At 40.0% G+C, this 22618-nt stretch overlaps 5 protein-coding genes across 15 annotated transcripts; 4 read left to right on the top strand and 1 right to left on the bottom strand.

Annotated features, from left to right (window-relative positions):
* Positions 1-9: 9 nt before the first annotated feature.
* top6bl (TOP6B like initiator of meiotic double strand breaks) lies at positions 10-6342 on the top strand. The gene is made up of 14 exons (XM_088385574.1): positions 10-188; positions 368-470; positions 1804-1857; positions 1933-2045; positions 2115-2198; positions 2279-2334; positions 2636-2707; positions 3185-3380; positions 3522-3615; positions 5215-5370; positions 5457-5578; positions 5670-5780; positions 5855-5953; positions 6035-6342. Exons 1-14 carry the CDS (start codon positions 138-140, stop codon positions 6068-6070), a joined length of 1347 nt encoding a protein of 448 aa, XP_088241700.1. The 5' UTR covers positions 10-137; the 3' UTR covers positions 6071-6342.
* A 600-nt stretch (positions 6343-6942) lies between these two features.
* Positions 6943-12174, top strand: pola2 (polymerase (DNA directed), alpha 2). Its single transcript, XM_088378566.1, has 18 exons — positions 6943-7297; positions 7429-7553; positions 7621-7706; positions 7802-7859; positions 7988-8097; positions 8187-8386; positions 8661-8749; positions 9206-9358; positions 9646-9708; positions 9801-9852; positions 9981-10099; positions 10217-10255; positions 10356-10429; positions 10905-11007; positions 11082-11188; positions 11498-11554; positions 11648-11774; positions 11839-12174. The coding sequence occupies exons 1-18, from the start codon at positions 7213-7215 to the stop codon at positions 11989-11991; spliced, it is 1800 nt and encodes a 599-aa protein (XP_088234692.1). The 5' UTR covers positions 6943-7212; the 3' UTR covers positions 11992-12174.
* A 53-nt stretch (positions 12175-12227) lies between these two features.
* On the bottom strand, positions 12228-16268 carry LOC148404310 (uncharacterized). 2 transcript variants are annotated; one of them, XM_088378546.1, is made up of 11 exons: positions 15971-16268; positions 15801-15857; positions 15553-15706; positions 15381-15464; positions 14616-14703; positions 14217-14534; positions 14001-14139; positions 13249-13857; positions 13018-13164; positions 12898-12944; positions 12228-12827 (listed from the first exon to the last, which is right to left on the bottom strand). In XM_088378546.1, exons 1-11 carry the CDS (start codon positions 16075-16077, stop codon positions 12742-12744), a joined length of 1836 nt encoding a protein of 611 aa, XP_088234672.1. In that variant the 5' UTR covers positions 16078-16268; the 3' UTR covers positions 12228-12741. The 2 variants fall into 2 exon arrangements, with proteins under 2 accessions (XP_088234672.1, XP_088234681.1); XM_088378555.1 differs by lacking the exons at positions 15801-15857; positions 15971-16268 and having other exon boundaries at positions 15381-15467; positions 15553-15702.
* Positions 16269-16821: 553 nt separating this feature from the next.
* On the top strand, positions 16822-19007 carry zdhhc24 (zDHHC palmitoyltransferase 24). 2 transcript variants are annotated; one of them, XM_088378721.1, is made up of 4 exons: positions 16822-16876; positions 17079-17409; positions 17608-17885; positions 18115-19007. In XM_088378721.1, exons 1-4 carry the CDS (start codon positions 16870-16872, stop codon positions 18405-18407), a joined length of 909 nt encoding a protein of 302 aa, XP_088234847.1. In that variant the 5' UTR covers positions 16822-16869; the 3' UTR covers positions 18408-19007. The 2 variants fall into 2 exon arrangements, with proteins under 2 accessions (XP_088234847.1, XP_088234856.1); XM_088378730.1 differs by having other exon boundaries at positions 16822-16954.
* A 133-nt stretch (positions 19008-19140) lies between these two features.
* LOC148404308 (uncharacterized) lies at positions 19141-22557 on the top strand. Of its 9 annotated transcripts, none has more exons than XR_015859062.1 (11): positions 19141-19330; positions 19611-19713; positions 19847-19897; positions 20017-20094; positions 20180-20236; positions 20349-20408; positions 20983-21039; positions 21155-21219; positions 21739-21809; positions 21911-21969; positions 22049-22137. XR_015859062.1 is itself a non-coding variant. In XM_088378742.1 (11 exons), exons 2-11 carry the CDS (start codon positions 19621-19623, stop codon positions 22245-22247), a joined length of 867 nt encoding a protein of 288 aa, XP_088234868.1. In that variant the 5' UTR covers positions 19141-19330; positions 19611-19620; the 3' UTR covers positions 22248-22557. The 9 variants fall into 9 exon arrangements, 7 of the variants coding, with proteins under 7 accessions (XP_088234868.1, XP_088234906.1, XP_088234924.1 ...); XR_015859063.1 differs by having other exon boundaries at positions 21899-21969; positions 22049-22117; XM_088378742.1 differs by having other exon boundaries at positions 21674-21809; positions 21899-21969; positions 22049-22557.
* The last annotated feature ends 61 nt before the right edge of the window (positions 22558-22618 follow it).

The raw sequence follows: 22618 nt of genomic DNA, 5'->3' as shown, positions 1-22618 counted from the left end.
GTAGGAAGTCTAGTGTTGGTATAAAATATAAAAATAAAGCCATACAGATGTTGTCAGGGCGATATCCTGATTTTTTTATTTTATGGAAATAATGTAAGGATAATATAAGACAGTCTCAAATTACGGTCACTTAATTCATGGCACCTGAGGCTGTCTCACACGATAAGATGCTGGAAAAAATAAAACAGGTAACGAATGTGTTTCGCAAACCAAACACACGTAATTCAAAACCAAAGTTTTCATTACCAGTGCTTTTGTGGGGAGCGACATTGCTTCTCGACATTATGCATTTTCCAACGCTAATTAGCATAGCAATATGTAGCATATTGTACTTGCAGTAATAGAGAAGTATTCGTCAACCTTTTAGGCGCTACGGCTCTTCGTACTATTGGGAAATAAAAGTACCTGTCAAGGGGCCCTTTTGGTCCTTTTCTGGGCCGAACCAGGATCTACACGCTCATACTGCACTGGTAAGTTCTTATTGACTTGTTTAAACCTTTTTAGATACTTTCTCGACTACAGCTCATATTGCCAAAGAGACAAATGATTATAAAGCTATGTACAAATAAAGGTTAGTAAATTATTTATGTTTCACTAAGAAATTAAAAACCGTGTCCGCTGTTTTGATGTACGTGTTAGTTATTTTAATGCCCTATCATCAAAATACGCTAGTCAAAAAAATTTCTACGTTACGTAGATGTATTCATTGAGTTTTTACGTTTTTTAAATTGGAGTTGCTAGTAAACTTTTCTCAAATAATTTTTGCCATAATTAGATCCTGCTCTCGTTTTTCTCTAGCACATAATGGTTTCAAAACTATTGTATAAAAACAGCAAATCATTCATTTGTACTATATAGTAAGGGCAGTCAAAACGTATTGAGACCTGCTCATTTTACCCGACTTAGTATAATAAATATTTCCCCCCAAATGTCAGTAATATCAAATACTTTGTTTAAATATCATGGAAGTATATTACATTTTTCCATTTTTTTCTAAAAGCATCCACTTCACGTCAAAAAAAATTCTCTCGGCCATCTTGGAAATGACGTCATAATTGGATTATCTTTTTAAACTATCTTTTTAATCTTTTCGATTCTGTTTCATAAATGTTCCTTAAAATAACCCTTTAACAGAGATTAAATAGCTTGTTTTGGAAGTGGAACCCTCTCAAAAATATCTTCAGAAGATTAGAAAAGGTTTATCGGGCTACTGAAATAGGCTACAGCATTGTCAAAAAGTGCAAATGCAGGATCAAAGGTCAGGAAGAAGATCCAAGTTAAAGCGACCTCTGGGACAAACAAGGAAGTGGAAGGCCGTCTTCAGCCAATAATTCTGGAAACAGTGCTAGAGTCAAGGAATGTTCAGAGAAGACGAGAGAATCGCAATTGATGACATAACTGAATTGTATGGAATGAGCCACTGCAAATATTGTTTTTAATAGGTTACACTTAAAAATCCCTAAAACTTGACATGGTGGAAAAAAATAAAGATACTTTTGAAATCAACATCCAAAATAAGTTTAGGGACACATAAAACCTCTAATTAAAATTTGCTGTTGCAATAGTCTACAGCTACAATATTGCATATGTACGACCTTACTTTTAAATGGGATTGGTTGATTCGCCTACTTTAGCGCAAATATGTCCAGCAAGTAAGATTTTAAGGACTAATTAACTTTTAATTTCCTCACTTACAAAACAATGCATACCATATAGCCTGCAGTCATTCACGTCTGTTCTTTAGAGAGGAAAGCTAAACAAAGTCTAAAAAAAGAATCTGACCCCTCATCCCTTGCGGTGCAGTTGCAGCTGCAGGTTCCAAATGGAGAAGAATCCAACCGGATATACTCCAAAATGGTATGTACACTCACACACACATATTATGTCACCTTTGGGACAGTATTGTATTTATTTTTTATTTTTTTGTATTAGTCCTAACAGATGTAAAGTTTCCCCGCACCGGACCTATTCCGGAGCCTGACCTGAAGGATCTGTGCGCTTTCACTGATGTGCACGGCTTCTTGAAATTAGTTCTTACCTTCCAGGTAAAAAGAACATTAATTGTTTACAAATAAGTAATTTTTTTACTGTTTGGGACTCTATTTGCTGCACAGATAAAGGATTTTATATGCTTTGGTCCAGAGTGGTCTGCCCGTGTGAAAGCTTTTCTAAATGTATTTAGTCTGGCCAATGCAACGGTAGGTGTGGTTCTGCCTAGACATATTTTGACATTCTTGTATTGAAGTAGTCAAAGAAAATGATGACTCTGTTTTCATAGATCAGCGTGCAGCTGCGATGCAAATTTCCTCAGCAGACAATTCAGCAAGAATTTAGGTTTGTGCCATTTATGTCTCTGTTATACTCTATATTGTAAATCTGTCACAGAAATTCTCGGAAACTATGAGTTATTGTTTTGTATAATCAGTTGAGTCAAACAATATGTAAAAATGTATTCATTAAGTTCAACTCTGTTGTTTTCTTCAATATTTGATCTAGCCATCTTCATTGCATTGCTTCGATTTTAAACTTCAGGAAAATTAATGCAAAAGCCAAGTGACAGAAACCACCTAAATGTATTTTGCCTTTAAGCAACTGTTAGGACCAACTTGATAACATAATGCTGTTATTCTTACAGAGCGAGCTTCACAAGGAGACTTACATCTGCAATGAAACCGTCGCTGATGTTGGATGTCACCTGTCATTCCTTGTCAGTAACTGACATTTCACTTCTTGTCAAGATGAATAAGCACAAATTTTGCCTTCCCGATCATGATAGTCCATTTTTTTGGTTCAGCAATAGATTTATTATTGTGCTTGTCGTCTGCAGTAGTGCGTAGCTCTACGAGGTCGTACTAATAGTTTTTTTTTTACCTCTTTCTTGTATCTTGTAATAATGGCAATAATTTGACAATAATGAAATAATCTTGTAATGACATGACAGAGTTTTTGATGAAGCTCTATTATTGAGTTTTTAATGCACTACTAACTAACTAACTAACTAACTAACTAACTAACTAACTAACTAACTAACTAACTAACTAACTAACTAACTAACTAACTAACTAACTAACTAACTAACTAACTAACTAACTAAACAATGCAAGAGACTGAAAATATTATGCTTATGATCAAAAGTTAATTCAATGCTTGTTAAAGGTCTCCTTCCATCTCTTTGGCTTTAAAGCGCCGACAAGCCGGTGGAGAAAGGAAGGTGGTGTCCCGGAGGCCACCCTGTCTTGGGCAGCATGTTGCCTCTCAGCATCCCACCTGAGAGCATGGACAGCGGCCTGTACGGCGAACTCAACATGCAGCTCGTGACCCTGCTTTCACCCTGTGTGCTGCACTACCCCAACCTGAAAACCCTTCTTACACACGTGGAAGTATCCTTTCCTGTGGGAGTGAATGGGTGACTGTACCTCTTCACTTGAGCCTGGGGTTCGGTGCCTTGCTCAGGGTACCTCGACTGCAGTCACCAAGCCGACTAACAACACAACTCGCATAGTTCCTTAACTTGTGGTTAGGTGTTGGTTTACAGCCCCACTAATGTTCCCATGACATTGCCCTTCGCCTTCTTCCGAAACCTCCCAGTTTATCTGGGCTGCCGAGAATTCTCAGGTTAAAAGCAATTTTTACAAGGAACAGCACATACAGATGATGCGTCATTTCCAGAACACAGCTGCATCTTAAAGTGATGTTTTGAAACCTGAGTGAATTTTTTAACATAATGTCAGAGCTAAACGGTGTTTGTGTTTGCCGACGCGTGGGTGCGATCACTAAACTGGCTTGGATTGATTTGTTAAAGCCTTAATAGGCTTAATAGGCATGGGAATCATTTAAATCCAAATATGTACCGGTAATTAAAATTTAACAGAATAATAGTTTCCACATTGGAAAGAATATATGTGCACTTCTCTCTATGTAACAACAATGTAAGGCAGTATATTATAAATTCTGCTTCCGTCTCATGGGAGTTAGTAATCTGCAAAAAAAGAGGCAGAACAGATTAGGTTAATTCACTCTGCTTAGTATTTAGCAGGAGCAAAATCACAAGAAAACATAGGCGTCTCTCTTTGGATTGGCCTGTTTTTCCCCTTTGCTGAACAAAAGATCTGTTCCAAATTATTTTAACAAGCTCAGGGTGCCTGTTTTGGTGCATAAAATTACTTCCAGGTTTGAGAAAGACTCCAGCTTGTGTTTAACTTTATCCTCACTTTCTCTGACTTATCCTGCGTACTTGCCTCTGATTGAGGTATATCAGCTAAAAATTGGGTCACATGAAATTATATAAATCAATATTACTCGAAATGCTACATACTACATTTGTGAAATTGGTTTTAGCATATGTTCACATCTGGTTACGCTCACACAATGCGGTTAGATAAAAAAAAGTTGTTTGTTTTGCTTTTGCCTCAAGCTTAAATTAAACTGCTCAAATGCCACAAGCTTGCGCTTGAGCTTTTATGACTTTAGATACTTCATATAATAATATAAGATATTTGACTATGCATTTTCCCTATTTTGTAAAATTTTGTCATATCACCTAGTCACATGACTTCGGACTATTAATGGTCAGGTCCAATACTCATTCTTAACTTCGCTGACTGAAATTTATACATGGCACAGTTGCATGCATTTGCAATACACCTTATTTTGCATTTTTCTAATGTTGACAATTGATCTTTGTGGTATTAAGAGGTGGATTATGCCAAGTAAGTCTCTACCAGAGGCTCAGGTACCAATCGTGCCACCCCACCTCCACTGAAAAGTTACGTATATCTTGTCAAATTTAGTCATTTCAATGGTAATCTGACTTGCAATTTGAAAATTTCGTTTTCTGCAGCCTTCATCGGTTATTTAAAAGAAATCCAATTTTTTTGTGATACATCCTATACGTACATTCCCCATAAAATAGATTGAACGTTGTGTCCATTGTGTAAATTGGAAATTGAACAGAATTGTCAGTCAATTTTACAACCGTTACACCTTTAGTTGGAGTAGTTTTCATTCAATATTCATAAAGTTCAGTGACACTGAGAGAAATATGATATCTTGGCCTGATTCGAATGCACTTGTGGTTAATCTTTTTCTTGTAAATAAACACTGCAGTATTGATACTTTAACACACTCCACAAAATAAACCTAATGCTCTAGCAGCAAATATTCTGTGGACTTAAAGTATGTGAACTAAGCCTCTGCTTCAATCTTCCTCTCCAGATCCTTCTGACAGCAGCATTGTGTACACTTTGGGGCACGAAACGTGCCAGGAGCCTGAGAAAAGGTTACATCTGCTCCCCGTCAAACAGAAACTCTCGATGTTCCTCTTCCTGCAGCACACTGACCCGTTTGCTTTGCAGCTCTCAGATGTCATGGGTGAGCGATTGATGGAGAAAACCCAGGATTTTTAGTCACTCGTCTAATGGGGAGAACTTGAGTTTGAGGATGTGTTGTCATTTTAGTCACTGATGCTTTGATTGAGCGCCACTTGGAGGACATTCTGAACAACAACAGGCAGGCAGTCACAGCAGTGCTGCACACGGAGTTAAGTAACACACTGAAGGCTCAAGATTGCAGAAAGAAGGCAAGTAAAGGCTTCGACACACACGCACACACACACACATACACACAAGTGTTCGAGTGTGTGTAGTAAAGGTGTTATGGTGTGTGGAAAGGAGCAAGAGAAATTGCTTGCAGCAGTTGAGGTCATTCTCAGCGCATCTGTCAGTATTGTGAGCTGGAGCACCAACTTGACCTTCAGAAAGGCCTGCCTGAGTCGCATGCAGGTGACAATTTAATTGCCCCGCAGCCATTTTGATTTTCCCGAGGGCTACAGTCCATTCACTTACTGTACGTGTAGGTGATCAATACTCATGAACTTGCGGACTCTCTCCACGGAGCCTTGCTGAGAGTGATATCATGGAGATGTGTCCCCAGCAAAGGGTGCTACTCTGTTCAGGTACCTGCGAGGCTTGTTCAGTTTGTATCGATTTTCATGTGATGAACTATTTGCTAATTTTCGTGTCTGTTTACTTGACAGGTTGAAGAATGTCTCGAAAGTGCCCATGAAACCTGAGCAGAAATTTAATCCTGTGTTTTTTTTAAAGACGTTTGCTCATGGTTGAATTCTGTAGAAGCAATGGTTAAAATAACAGTTCATACACAGTCACACTATTGCTTTTTGCAAATATACTTGAAAAAGCCATGTAACTATAATGGACAGTATACTATTGACAACCAATAGTGAATAGTCCAAATTCATTAAAGGTTACCGTAACCCGAACCCATTCATGTGTATGCACATAAAAGATCAACTTGACCTAAATAAACTTTTGACTGGCTCATGAACTTGAACGCTATCATTTTTCACCGGTAAGCTTATCTTCTGAGTGCAGAGCTGTGTTATTGCTTTCAACAACTTCAAACGAAACCAAATGTGTAACTGACATAGCTGGCAATCACTAATTTCCAACCAAGATACGTATACATACGAATAATGTACCATGAAGCTCATCAAGAGTGCTGTGGGTAGATAATCAACGTCATTGGATATTTGCACAAGATATATGATTTATTAATTGAATATGTGTCCGTGTATAGTGATGGGAAGAACAATTATTAGATAGCAAAAGGTACAATAAATGTATCCACTTGTTACAAGAAGTCAGGCCTTCCAGCAAGTATCAATTGTGTTTATTAAACAGGCCCAGACTTCACATGTATTACATTGAGATGAGATTATAGTTTATTTCGGTATACTATTCAAAATTAATATTTTTGTTTGGTGGTGTTCTGTCACTTTTTTAAAATAAAATTGGTGTCTCTACCCACGTAAATGGAGCACGCACAAGCAAAATGGGTGGTAACTTGGAAATGTAATGTACATTCCGAAACAGCAGAGGGCGGTTACGCGCCCAATTTTCTGTTCATCCGCCGCGAATAAAAAAGAAAAAAAAACGGAAACGGAAAAAGCTCTCAGACACATTTTCGCGGTAAAGTGAAACGGGCGCTCTCCAGTGTTGAGTAAATATCGTAATGGCAAATGCCGTCGGAGTTAAAGCAATGTAGACTTTTCCTACCTTGAAGTTTATTTCCAAAGCTTGGACCCGTGCTATGACGTGCGATTCACGCAATTGCTAGCTGCTAAAGCAATACTGGACATTGAATTGTGCTCTGCGTTCGGGCTTGTTTTCCTCGTCGATAAGTCATTCAAGAACAATGTCACCGATAACATCAGAGGACTTGAAATCAGAACTCGAAATGTTCTGCATAACTTGTAATGATGACTCCGCCTTGGACAAAAGTAAGTAGCGATTTTAATATAGTTCTTCTCCACTTGTCCATCCATTTATTTTGTACTGTATTCTTATTATTATGTCTTTTTGCATTGACAATACCTTTCTCTGTGTTGTGTGTGGCTCTTGTATCCCTAAGTGGTGGAGCAATGCATTTGCAATAGGATCCAGGCAGATGAGTGGGTTTTGGAGTGGGTTGCATACAGCACCACAAAAAATGGACTGTTGCTTTCAGTAGACACCTTGGACCAATTTGAATACGAAGTAAGAATCATTAAACCCATTCATGTCTGACATTTTCCCCTCTCAAAGATGTTCATTGTTTTTGTAGGTGTTAAGCAAGAGGAATAAATCCAAGCAAAGCTTCAAAAGGGAAGAGCGAAACAGACCTAGAGACCTTACCACAATACAGGACATGTATCCTTTAGTAAAGAAACCGTGAAATTATACGTTTGGGACTGACCTGTCAAACTGAAAGTCCATTTGCCACAGACCTTGACTTCCCCCTTCAGAATAAAAGCTGAAGAAGAAGAAGATAATCTCCTGGACTGCTACTCTACTCCTGCAAAGGTTAGTTAGTTAGTCAGTCAGTCTGTCAGTTGATACTTTAGCGTTTTGCTCTTGAAGTTGTTTGCGCGATAGATGTGTCCACTTTGTGTCTTAGCATACATGCCCTGAGTTTGTGCGCTTGTGTGCAGGGCTCTCAGAAACGAGTGCTAACCACTCCAGAAACTCCTCACTCAAAGAGGAGCTCAGCCTTGTTGACCAGTCCTGGTGTACTCCTGTCTCCTGCCTGCTTTTCTCCCAGGTATTCTGCCATAAACATTCACATTCAAAAAGTACAAACTCTAAATTTGAGTCTACAGAAACTGATTTTTGTTACCATCGTTTGTGCAGCGCCACTCCTTCTCAGAAATACAGCCAACGTGGAGGCAAAGGAGAAGTGATGGTCTCATTCGGAGCTGTGCAGGGTACACGTTGGGCTGGCAGGAAGGCTTCTGGTGCCGAGGTACAACTGGAGCTGCTGGAAAGGGCTGAGGATACCCTGCATTCCAGCTACAAGTACATGTTCCAGAGACTGCGTGACATTCGCAATGGTGAGGGAAGGGAAATGAAAGGAAGACCTAACAGGGTTTGTCAAACCCTACTGTCAATTTTATTTTTTGCATAAAAAAAACAAAACAAAAAAAAAACATCAGCTTGAAGTTGATGAGTTATTTAATATTTTTCTTACACTGGCTCTTGGACATTTGTAACCTTAGCAAATACATTTAATCCGCAATAGAGGCTGAATATGTTGCATCTTGCATCTTCTGTCTTATTCTACAACATTGTATTTGCATAAACCAATTATTGTTTGTGTTTCTAAAGTATTGACTGAGAAGATTGAGGAACTGGGAGAACAACTCCAGTCCCACTTCAACATTGAAGAGTTTTCTCCTGTCTCACTACCAAAACAGGTGCAGCATACAAACAAGCATATCCATTGCAGAATTTTAATTTTGTGAATGTTACAGCCTGTTTATACTTGCTGTGTGTTTCTTTCTTCCTAATTCCATTCTTCTTATTACACCACAGTACAGATAAGTGGTATGGAAAATGGATGGAACCACTATTTTAATGCTAATTATGTAGAGCCATCGTTTACATTCTTCAACTTACGTAGATTTTCCCAATGCTCTGATTTCAGCCTCTCACTGATAATTATTCTCGGATATCTGTTGTCCTTCATAAAAGTGGACTAATTATCTTTTGTTTTGACTCAAAATAGGACAAGCCTTCACAGTGCCCAAACATTTATTTTATTATTTTTTTTAATATTGAACTGACCACTCTTGCGTCACTGAACTGTACAAATGTAAATGTTGTGGTACATCATGGGTGGTACTCTCATGTTGAGTTTATCCATTATGTAGGACTGCATGTCAGTTTTGGGCCAGGTGTGCTGCGACAGTAACGGCAAGTTGAACGCACAATCTGTGTTGTTGGAAGCGGGGCCAGAGCAAGGTGGTCAGCAAGTACATCTGGACCTGTCAGAGCTCCAGGAGTACTCCCTGTTTCCGGGCCAAGTGAGTTCAGTGAAAGCTCCTCTAAAGGGCTTATTTCTTCATTGAAGCACCTTGCCCATTTTGTGGCTGTGGTTACTGATGAACAAACTGGTGGTTTCTCCTTTACCTGTGCGCTGAGACTGTGTGCAACAGGCTATATGGGCCACCTAAAGTAACAGAGTGTGCCATGGAAGCTGGGCTGAAGACTCAGCCAGCATCCGACCGAGAGCTCTCACACCAATAATTCTGATCTGCTTGGTGGAAACACACACTCCTGCCCTTTTCAAGACATTTTCTGTTCTCTCCAGGTAGTGGCGATGGAAGGAATGAATACCACAGGAGGGAAATTGGTGGTTTCTAAACTCTATGAGGTCAGATTTAAAAGACATCATCCACTTCATTGTTTTGGAACCAGATCTAGTCTCCAGTAATTTTTTTGGATCATGCTGATGTTTTTTTGCAGGGAATTCCACTTCCCTTCTACTCATCAGCTGGTAAAATGGAGTCAGATGAAGGTAGGGAAGGATGCGTTATCTATCTGTTGCTCTGCTGTTGACATAATGAATCTCAGCCACTTGCTGTTTCACCTTAATCAAAATTGAAATGTTTGTAACTTTCTATCGTAATCTCGTGCAATTCCCAGAGCCGGTCAATGTGCTTGTCGCTTGTGGACCTTACACCCCATCTGACAGCCTCAACTTTGAACCTCTTCTGGACCTGATCCACGTCATTGGGAGGGATCGTCCTGACGTCTGCATACTGGTAAATTCTTTCAACCGAGCGATAGCACTTGCATGTCTGCAAAATTCTGACTGTTTGTACTTTGTAACATGTAATTTGTAACATGAGTGACCATTATATCCGTATTTCATTCTGCAGCTGGGTCCTTTTGTTGACTCCAAACACGAACACATTGAGGTACGCTCACCGCTAGAGGTCATTCTGCATCATCAAAACTACAAAACAAAAACGTGTCTGCTTACCTCAGTCACATGAAATTCTCTATTTCTTCAAGCAGAAATCCCAGGTGACTGAGCCTTTTGAAGCCATTTTCTCGAGATGCATCGAAAGCATCGTGGAAGGCACAAAATCGTATGTTTCACCATCCTTTTCCGCGCAACATAGGAAACTTTTGAAACAAAGTCCATTTTGCTTAAGATAGCTTGTCGAAGTGCTGTTGTTACCACATTTACTGCATAGATGACAGCTGTGCTCAAACCCTCCTGTGTTGGAGTTTGCATTTGAATCCATCTGTGTTTTTGTGGGTTGTCTCTAGGTTATGGAAGACCTCAGATGAGTCTCAGAAAGTCCTTAATATAAATCCCAATTAAATGAAATTAGAGGTCCTATGCAACATACCCCCCCCACACACACACACACACCGTGTTTTTCAAAGTGCCAAATGGTAGAATTCTAGCACTTATACAGGAGGAGCCCTCACTCAATCTTAAAGTGACAAACACTTTAGAGCACCAAAGTACACAGTTTGAAGTAGATATGGCAAAATATTTTATCATTTGGCATTCAGTTTTTAAGATATTTCCCGATGCTTGTTTTCCTTTTGCAGTGTCGGTTGTCGCCTGGTGTTTGTTCCTTCCCAGAGAGACGTCCATCATCATTACATCTACCCGCAGCCTCCCTTCACCTTGCCCAACCTCAGCAAGAACCCAGTCAGATACACTTTTTTTTCTTTTAAAAGTAATTTCTGGCTAGACAAACCTAAAATAATTTTTCATCCCTGCAGCGTGTGACCCTGGTTTCTGATCCTTGCACCTTGCTGATTGACGGTGTGACCTTTGGCTTGACCTCTACTGACATCCTGTTCCATTTGGGGGCAGAAGAGATCAGCTGGTGAGAAGGCAGTAGTGGACAAATAGCAGTAATTTTGGGCCACATTTGGACACTTTTACCACTGCTTTTACAACATGGCTTGTTGGGTCATCTTGAGTACAGCACACACATACACTAGAGTCTATGGAGTCTCATGTTGTCAAAATACAAGATGTTTAAATCAGGAGACCAAGTATGCCACTTGAAACACTCATCCATCCTGCCTTTACAAGCTGAACACAATGAGGATCGAATTATATTAAATTATTGTACTTTGTCTATTGTGTGCTAATCTCCTATTTAGCTTTTTGTTCTCAATTTGCGTTGCAGTGGCGCTGGATCGGACAGATTTTCGCGGATTCTGAAGCACATACTGACCCAGAGAAGGTAGGCTGAGAAAAGGGAAAAAGTTTTCAAAAGCTCTATCGTCCTTATGTTACATCAGTGTTCAACCCCCCACACACCACCTCTACCCCTCAGTTACTACCCGCTGTACCCACCTGTTGAGGATGTGAACATGGACTATGAAAGGTTTCAGAGCTTTGGTCAGCTGCCGCTCACACCGGACGTTCTCGTCATTCCATCTGAGCTGCGCTACTTTGTTAAGGTACAGAATAACCCCCCCCCCCCCCCCCTTCATCTATTAATGTGTATTCATCCAAACTCTGCAGGATGTCATTGGCTGTGTTTGTATCAATCCCGGACGCCTGACCAAAGGCCATGTGGGCGGGACTTATGGAAGGCTGCTGATTCAGCGTGCCGCCTCAACAGTTGACGACAGAAGAGTCAGCTGCTGTTTGGCGGCTCAGGTGGTTAAAATTTGATTGTATGAAGGACTAATAAAGAAAATGTACCCACCAGAGGCCAGTTTCAAACCAACCAAGTCAACAATATATATATATATTTTTTTTATATATATATAACACAGCTGGGCAGGGTTGTCTGATCATCTTTATACAGACTATGGTGTTTTTACCAGCCAGCAGCAATAAATCAAAATTACTACCTGTGTGAGTTTTTGTATGTGTAATGTTAATATAGGTTACATGTACAACATCAATAATGATTGACCAAACACTGGTGTTTATTTTAATATTTTGGTCTCTGGAAGGGGTGGGGGTGAGCATACAATACCACTAGTACAGATTGCCCCTATAACATCAATTAAAACAAAATATAATTATATTTAAAATCAAATTTTAATGTATGTTTTATTTTTAAAGACACTTGTTGTGCATTTGATCTCAGACCATCAACTGTTCCCATTTTCTGATCGCTGTGGCTAGCAAATGTCTAGCCTGCCTAAACACACAAAAGATTGCCATGTTTCAGTGTTGCCACATTGAGATGGCAAGCTTGACCAATCAGCATAAAACTGTGGTGAGGGCCTGCCAACCATCCATTTTACACATATATGTCTCTGAAAACGGGATACTGCCTGTATCCCTTTCAGCAATTTCAACCCTTTTTCAAAAATGGACGATTCCACTTGCATAGCAACAAAAAATTGAGTATCACACACTATTTAGGTGTGTGATACTTGTAGGAAAAGGTACGACAGACAAAATAAGCTATCAGTCATAAAAATGGTCAAACTCATCAGAGTCACTTTGCTGATCTGTGTGCGTTTCTCCTCGGAAAAGCTCCACATTGCAAATCACTGCAAAGCAAAGAAAACCTGAATGAACATCCACAAAAGTCAAGTTTGCATTTTTGTTTGATCTTGATACCTTTTGGGGTTGTACTATCGGGTTCAACTGTTTTCGTGTCTTTTTCTCTGTAAAATAAAACATGGAGTTATATTCATTTAACAAATAATGCTTTTTACACTTCTCCACCTCTTGACTTACTTTCTTGTCTGAGGATGAGGTGCAAGGAGATTCTCAATGTCATCATCAGCAGGGTCACTTGAGTCCTCATCAGATGTTGCTGTTGTGGCTCCCTCGTTGCCATCATCATCTTCAGAAGCCTCTTGCAGGGTAAAGTGCACCCTGGGCCTGAAAGCACATCAGTTGTGTTCACTTCCATAATGTATGGCTAAACCAACTGAATCTGTCCAACTTCATAAATTCAAAATCAACTTGTTCTGTTGATGTGAGATGATGACGTCATCTGAATCTCTTTCCTCTGCTTGCTCTTCTTCATCCGACTCGTCCTCACTTTGGTCATCATGCTCTTCCTCATCCTGCAACAAAGCTGAATCCTGCTCTTTATTCTGCTTCTTCAGCTTGTCTGAAACGTCGTCACTTCCTCGGTCTTTGTCAGACTCATTGTCCCGCTCATCTTCTGGTGACGCCTCTTCATCCTCGCTGTCCCCCTCTACATCACTCTCTTCTATCTCATCACTTTTGCTGTCTGCCTCTTTGTCTTCTTCCAGTCCTTCATTGTCTTTCTTTCCTCCGGCTGTGTCGCTTCCACTACTCGACTCCTCAGACCGGGATGGTGAATTGCCCCTGTTGCTATCTGACTGGTTCAAAAGACTCTGACTCACTTCATGTTCACTTTGGGTTTCGCTGATAGAACGGCTCTTTGGGCTTTCTCGCTCTCGTGTCTCGTTATGGTTCCTCATTGGTAATCCAGCAACAAATGCGGTGATGTTCCTCCTCATTTTGCTGCTGGTGCTGCCTTTGTGAGATGATGCTTCACTCTCAGATGTCTTTGCCCCTACAGATGAGGAAGTCTTCGATGATCTGATTTGAAAAAGCAAAAAGTAAAATGCAATTTAATTCAATTGCGCTCCATTTATTTTCACCGGCGGTTCTCACTGGAAATGACAATGCGGTAGAATAGTATTGTTTAAGTCTGGATACAATAATTTTAAAACAAGTCTTACTTCTGCGAACTTCTTCTGTTTTTCTCTGAGGTGTTACTTTTCTTCCTGTCACACTTCATCCGTCCGCACACACTACTGCTGCTGCTGCTGCTGCTGGTGTTGTCACCTCTGTTTTCAACATGCTCACTGGACAGGCGGACTATTTAACAAAGAATGACAAGCACATTAGGACACAAAAAGACTGTACACGCACAAAGAGCTATTTTCTATTCACACCTGGTTTAAAATCCAATTCCTGAGATAAATGAACGCTCATCCTCCTTGAGAAGCTGCTTGTCTCTGCGTCCTCCACAGAGGACCGGGGTCCGTCCGCCTGATCGAGAGCCCATCCTGGTGCATTTTGTGGTGGAGTGGAAACGAGATGTTGGAGTTGGAAGCCCTGAGGACATGGAAGTAAAGTCGAAGGGACTACAGAAGTTGCCATGGTCTGGTCTGATTGGGAATGAGAAGGAGAGTCCATAAAGGATGGATAAGAACCCCCTTGGCCATTGTACGCTTGTGTCACAGCATCTTTCTGTGGATCTCTGCCGTGATCTATGCAAAAATATCGTAAATGTTGTTAATGACAGGGAGACTGATGTATAGTGCACCACGTCCATTTTCTATTGCACTTACTATGTGAATATAAAGCTTTCTTAACAGAAGACGTGGACCCATATTCTTCTTCTTTTTTTAGACACATCTTCATATACTCTGCCATCATCTGGTGGAGAGAAATGCAGTATACTATTATTATTATCATATTAATTAAAACACATTTAATATGATGAATAGCAACAAGTGTGTGTCTGGCCTCTTCACATAGTAGTCACTGAATCTGTGATGTCCTGTTTGGCTGCTTTGTCATGCAAGAATTGATTCTGTATGCCCCTTCATGACAAAACAATTTCACCATGCAACAGGGTAGCTTGACCTACTTCACTGCCTCTGTTTTTATTCATATTATTATTTAATTATTCATCTGCTCTGCACTTTAGGTTACTGTACTGTCTACTATATGCTCTATGTTTACTTGTCTTATTGTTTGGAGTTGCTCCTCAATTTCGTTGTATCTCACCATACAATGACAATAAAGTTTCTTATCTTATCTTACCTTATCTTATCTTGAGATATTTATTGGAGATGCAGTAAGACTATACAGTTTTTATAGAGTAAAAAGAACAAAGCAAAAATGACAGAAAAGACAAACTCATAGGGGTTGGATTTTATCTAGATTGCCAGCAGCCTGTGACTAAGAGATGTGACAGGGCAGGTTGTGGTTTTATATGTAGAGATTTTTCTATTTCAATTTCTTTTTTTATGAACTGTTAAGGGTTGCTACGTTTTGTTCAGGGGCAGATATAGAAAGGTCAACAATATGTTAATGTTAAAGATGATTACCGTTTTGTGATGAACTTGTGATTTCTTTTTCTGTTGTTTCTGTCTGCAGGGATAGCTCTCCACCAGAAACTGATCATACTCCATCTACTGGAATAAAGCGGGTGATGAGCAGGATTGTACATTCAAAAGAAAGATAAAGCCTCTTTGATGTTTGGCGGCCATGTTTCTCTACCCGAATGGACTTCATGGCAGCGGTGGCGGCCATCATTTCTTTCAGTGTGTCTTGAGCCCTGTCAAACTTTTGCATCAGCTCCTGGTTATGATGTTGGGCAGCGCTCTCTCTGTCCTTCAGCTCCTGCCAACGTTGTTGCAGACGTATGGTATGACTAAAGAGAACATGTAAAGACAATTAAAAGAACAAGAAAATAACTTATTTCTCCACCTGTGCAACAATACTAAGAATAAAGTTCAGATACTTACAGCATTTGGCGTCTCTGAGATGAAAAATCATATTGTAATGCAATTGGCTTTTGCGTACTGGATATTGAAAACATAAAACAGCACAATGAATCATTAGTTTGGAACTAATACTATTGCAAAAAAAAAAAAACAAGAGCCCACATTTGTCACCCCTGGGACAATGATCTTACCTTCTTTTGTGCATATTTCCTCTCAAATTTCTATGAATGCTGAAAGTGTTTACATTTGGTCTATTCAGATGACCAACTGACATTAAAGTCTCCTCAGATGCAGCCATGGCTGCAGATTTGCAAAAGCTGTTGAGATTAAGGTCACTTTGGGGTGGGACCAGAGGCAGGAAATCCTCTTTGAATTCAAATAATTTGCATATACAAGCACATTACCTTTGATCATTTGCATAATCATAAAAAACTACCTAACTAAAATTCTGAAGTCTTACTGTATGTATGTATGTATGTATGTATGTATGTATGTATGTATGTATGTATGTATGTATGTATGTATGTATGTATGTATGTATGTATGTATGTATGTATGTATGTATGTATGTATGTATGCATGTATGTACGTAAGTACGTGCGTGTGCGCGCGTGCGCGGGCATATATGGATGTTAATTTAATTTAGTTCAATTTAATTTATTTTGTGCATAGGCATATTCCAGCCTGGAGGAAAGGAAAATGCACCCGGCCGTTCCAACACGTATTTTTAGAAAACACCAATCGTCGAAACTTCAGGGTTTGGTTGGGGGAAGAAATTTATAATCAAATATAATATTTTTTAATTTCATTTTGACGTGTGGTTAGTTTAAATGATTACAGTAGGCATGATGTGGTTTTATTGACTCATTATTCGTTTCAACGTATTTTTAATCCATAAGCACCTCTTGTTTTAGAATTGGTTTCTAAGCAATCCTAAACATGAACAATAAAATGCACCAAACCTTAGAAGTTTGTTATCTGAAAGGGGCGTTAATTTCCCAAGCTGCTGTAATACAGATAATACATTATAAATACATTTAATATTTCCCTACCGGAAAGCAGCCTCGCACGGATGTGACGTCACCCAACTATGAGAGGTACACACAAATAGTATCTAATAACATTGTTATGCCTTATCTATGTCGTTACAATAAATCGGAGCCAACACACATCAGGTAATATAACGCTTTTCAAGTTTTCTCTCGTTACTTAACAGAGTAACAGAGTAGTTTGTTGGCTGTCAAAGCTTGCTAGCTTCCACGGCGCGTCTCTCAAATCAGTTTTATCGCTTTGTTGCAGTCTTTGGACTAGCAGGAACAGGAGACATGACGAGCTATGCAGCCATCGTGTTTCGCAAGGTGGAGAAGACGTGCCACTATCTTCCTGTGATCTTAAACACCTTCTTGGTTTTCTCCATTACCGGGGAGGTGAGCTACCTGGTGCTGGTTGAGGCTCCACTGCAGGTTGACCAGAAGAGGACGGAGTGGTCCTCGCGGTGGAAATCCGTGCACCTGCTGGCCCAATACTTTATGTTTTGCAACATTTGTTGGAACGCCTTGCTATTTGTCCGAACCAGCCCCAGCATCAAAGGCGTGTTCCTGGGAGGGGATAATGTGGGACAGGGATGGAGGTGAGAAGGTTTTGTTGTTGTTTTTAACATATATTCAGGTCAATGAAATTAAACGGACCTGACAGTTCTGACATTGCTATTGCTGCTGTTGTGTTTCTGTTGCCCAAAACTAGGTTGTTAACTGATTTGTGAATTGTCTCAACACTGTCATATATGTTGTAACTTTTAAGAATGATCCTTGTCTTTTTACAAAATTAGGTTCTGTTACGCATGTGAGACGCACACTCCTCCACGCTGTTCCCACTGCTATGACTGCAAGGTGTGCGTGCTGCGGCGGGACCACCACTGCGTGTTCTTTGGCCAATGCGTGGGCTTCCGCAACTACCGTTACTTCCTGAGTTGCTTGCTGTTCATGTGGTCGGGATTGCTGTACGCTACGCTAATGAACGCTGAGGTCTTCATCGTCATTCTGAAAGAAGGCGTGACTCTGCACAGCGTCCTGCTGCTGCTGATACCCTGGATCATGCTGATTTCAGGTAATTCATTTATAATGTGCTACTTTGACTTATGAGCGAAGCTGAGTTTAATTTTTATCTACGTGATGCTTGGGCGATTTAGAGACATAAGGGAATGTTAAAGTTGAGGTGGTTTCAGCGGGTGTAGGGTGGGCACAATACTGAATATTAAAGTTGAGGTGGTTTCAGCGGGTGTAGGGTGGGCACAATACTGAATCATAGTCCTGGTAATGTCCCTCTTTCCCACCAGGTCAGGTCTCGGCGCGTGCCTTCGCTTTCGCCTTCATTGCCGACACATGCGTCGTGGGCTTCCTGTTGGTCTCTGCCTTCTTCTTCTTCCACCTCTTCCTGCTTTTCCGGGGACAAACCACAAGAGAGTGGTTCTCGTCTCGTCGCCCCTACAACCTCGGACTCCTGGGCAACTTGCGTCACACTTTTGGTACTTGCTGGTACCTCTGTTGGCTCTGCCCACTTATCCCGTCACCTCTACCTGGAGATGGGATTCACTTTCAGGTGACGGGATCACTTGAACCTACCCGGTAATAACACCTGAGCAAAGACATCACTGAATGACTTTTGTAAAGGCTGGACTCTTAAAAGGTTCCCTCAGTAAAACATTGTTTCCCAAACAGGAATACTCAGCACTGAAATATTTGACTGAATGTGTGTTAATAATGATTACTGTGTATGTTATGCTTTTATGACTATTGCCATTGCCCTCAGCACTGTCCTCAATTAGTGAAACACTACCATCCTAAACCATTCAATGTTTTTGTAATAGGTCATTTAGAGAACATAACTGGGGGAAATCCGATCAAGGGTGTAACTTGTGAAGGACCCAATACCAATTATTTCATACGACATGGCTTACTTTACCAGAGAATGATGAACATGAGCCTGTGGCACCACAAAAGTGACTAATTGACTATCCATCAGCTCTCACTGCACCGGTTGCCTTATTAAAATCTTTTTTATTTTTTTTCTCCCCTGTGGTAAAGCAGTTATTGTGTCTTCTGCCAATAACTTCTTTTACAGCCAAATATATCTTTTCTCAATATTCTACAAGTATTCTCTACATTGTGTTAAAATATTTGCTGTTTATCTGTATATTTGGCTTTGCTGAAATAAATAGCGTCCAGATGATTTCATGTGACCATCTTTGGCTGCAGTATTTTATATTATACAATTTTGTGAGTAAAATTGATTCTGAGATTCACAAGTGTTTGTAAACTGAAGTGAGTCATTTTGCTAAGCCTCTTAAAATTATTGTTGTACGTTGCCAATTAAAATGTATCTTTACAAGTGGGCAAAGGCATTAGCAATTTGTTGATTTTGCGTCACGGGGGCTTGAGTAGGATTTTTCTTTAATAACCATACTGGTACTTTATTGTCGAACCCTAAAATAATCCATCACACTCTGGCGTGGCTAACCATCAAAACTGAAAAAAAAAAGGAAGAGAAGTGTGGTAAGTGTTTGTTGTACAGACTATATTAGCATTTGACTTGAAAGAAATTAATTTCGTGACAGTTTGGTTAAGTATTGGTAAATTGCTTACTTTTCACGTGATCTTTAAATCCCTCACTTTTAATATAGTCGCTAGTGCTAGCTAGATAAACTAAACTATATTATTGTGGTTTTGCTTCTAGCAGTTTGGCATTTTCCAGTCAATAGGTTTCACAATGAACACTCTTTATTTGATCACAAATCGGTTGCATTATTATTTTTGTCCTGCTCGATATTTGTAGGAGGCAACAGATGATCCAGCACGTGGAAGCACAGCCCTGCAGGTTACCACTGGGGGGAGACCTCGATGTAAAGCAGTCCACTGAAATTAAGCTACAAGTACTGGTAGGTTAGGACGTCCATAACTGTGTGCTGTTTCTGCCTATGGAGCGTTTGCAAATACCTACCTGCGGAGTTATTTCGTTTTTCTTTGAATTCTGTATATCTGAATCACTCTTTGATTTTTACATGTCTGCAGGAGAAGGAATGCAGTGAGATGAAGGAACAAAATGCAAAACTGATTGCAGAGGTTTGACAACAATTCTCTGTTTTCATCACTGTGTGCTGTAAAAAGCAAATTGCCAGAATCAGTAAGCAATAGAAACCCTGTGCAACAATATTTATTTACTGCATTTCATGATTTACCAGGTTCAGAGCCTCCAGAAGCAAAGAGAACAGGACAAGATGAGCTTGAGCAAGTTCAGTGCTGCCCTGAAAAACAATGAAGTAAACTTTAGCTCAATCTAATTTCTTACATCTTTTTCGAGCATTTGAGGGAGGTTTTCTCACTTGTTGGTTCTGGGTGTGTCAGTTAAGAACAGAAGAGGCTCAGATAGAACTGCAGCAAAGGGATGAGGTCATTCAACAGGTATAGGTTTTATTTAAATGCGTACTTTGTTTCGTCGTCTCTGCACGCACAATCGTATTATATTTTCACAAGAGTTGGCATCGTAATAGATTATGTCTTTGTTCTTTGGTAGAGCAAGTTGCAACTACAGCAGGTAGAGGAAACTGTTGAGGAGTATTCCAATGTCATCAAGGTAAGGATGGTTTGATTTGTATGTCATCTCGATGTATTTGCCTTATTTTCAGAAAAACTGACCATTTCTTAACACGTCAATAACATGTTGGATAAATAACCCGTGTGAGGTAGGCCTTTCACAATATTTTCTTTTCCAGCATGCATCCCAATTTCAAGTGAACTGTAATCTCACCACAAATCTTGTATGGAGACATACAGACTCGGTATGCTGGTCTCGCCTCATTAATAAATGTAAAAAAAAAGAGTTGCGTGTGACTGAACCGACGGGACCTATGCAAACCAAAATGTAACTGTTGGACTGAACCGTATAAGCGGGTTTCGAAAGCCCCTCCACCTCCCGGGTGTACGCGCGCATGTGAATGCCTGGAAACAAAGTAGCGTGAATAAACATTGATGACATGTAAACAAACACTATTAAATGACCATCTATTAAGTCAGAAAATATCACCGTGTCTATTTTTCCCCATCGAGTAATGAGTTGATAATGTAATTGTTGTGACAGGCCTAAACAAGTGTAGGTACTTTACAGCCTGTTTCAAATTTTGTTTTGTTAAACTTGTGATATCGTGCAGATGCTGCGTATTAGCCATCAAAAACACCGGAAAAGTACGACCAATACGCAACCACAGGTTTTTCCAGACACCTTTTATAAGACACTGTCTTTCTAGTATGACACATCTGTGTTGCCTTGTGACCAGAGGAATGTGGAAATGCTTAAAGGTTAGTTGTTTGTGTGTTTTGGAGGATCTCAGGCTGGCAAACCAGGAGCTGAGGAATCACTTGGAGGACAGAGAGGATGAGGCCTTGCTGTAAGTAAATCCTCAAATACTACAGTGGTGCCATGAGATATGAGTGACCCCGTTTTTGGAGTGAAGAGCCGTTGTGACATTCTCAGTGTATAGCAATGTTTGTATTATACTACCCCCAGGCGTTTAAAGCATGCACTGCAAAAGGAGCAGCATTGAATTAAAGCAGAAACTCTTTAATTCTGGACTTTTTTTTGCGTATGTTTTGACAGTAAAATATGACGATGTGCTATTCTCTTTTTTTTTTTGTTGTTTTGTGAAGTTGGAATAGATTGTGGCATTTCTATTCTTTTCTTGTGGAATGATTGTATAAGTTACGACTGTTTTGAGTTACGCGTGTATTCGCGGAGCAAATGAAGCTCGTGTCTCACGGGACCACTATACTCCGTTTTCAAGAAACAATTGAACTATGTCTTCCTTGTACACTTTTTGAATTGATGTCGTCACTGGTTTCCAGAACTGTTCTCTGTGATTTGATGGAGAAAAAAAAGGAATCGCATTTTGCGGAAATGTCTTTCGCAGAGGAACTCAAGCTTTTAGCCACTCCAAGTGAAACAAGAAGCATGATGGTACCCTCCACGGATACAAGTCAAGTATGAAGCCATTCTCACATAAATAACCAGAGCACACATACAAACTATTTGATTTAACTTTATGAAAGTAACGAAGGCGCTCACTTAAGTTTTGTGGACAGGAGGAAACAGACTCAAACGAAGCTACCAGACCTCCCACCAACTTGCAACAAACAAACTGGTGAGATTGCCAGATCATGTTATGTATTCTATTGACGATTCAATTCACCTGTAGTTCAATCATTTCCTTCTCCTTCTAGGTGCACACAAGCCAAGGAATCTTCCACCCAGAAGGTGTTTATCATCTGTATGGCCATAATTGCCATTTTGGTTATTCTGGCTGCAGGGAGTTATGCACAATATTTTGACTTTCCTCCGGTCCACCACCTATGGAGGATAGTGCGCCTGATGTTACAACCCTACTTTCATTTACACTATGGAGCCTTGCCTCCTGTCTGAGCCAAGCATTTCTTTTTGTTGTGTACCTTGGATTCATTTCTTGGTGAATACCACGTTTTCAGTTCTTTTAGTGGTTGAAAAATACCAGCATGTTTTGTCTGAAAGTCAAGTGGTGTATTTGATCTAATTTCAGTCAGACTTCAAGATGAACACCTGTTACATCACCTTGTGATGCCTTGTGTAGGAGTATTGACAATATGGTCACAATTCTTTGTTACTAAAGTAGCACATTGGTGAAATGTTTCTGCTTCTTTGAATTATTAAAAATATTATCAACAAAATATTATCAACTTAAATTGTAAAATGAGAATTGGAACACGATGTCGTCATTGACTCCCATAGCACTATAACTCTGCAAGCTAAAAGGCGCC

This window comes from Syngnathus floridae, chromosome 1 (assembly GCF_059516105.1).
Source record: "Syngnathus floridae isolate MCC-2025c chromosome 1, RoL_Sflo_1.0, whole genome shotgun sequence".
NCBI classification, from domain to species: Eukaryota; Metazoa; Chordata; class Actinopteri; order Syngnathiformes; family Syngnathidae; genus Syngnathus; species Syngnathus floridae.
The sequence above is the reverse complement of the archived record's forward strand: the minus strand, read 5'-3'. Positions and strand labels throughout refer to the sequence as shown.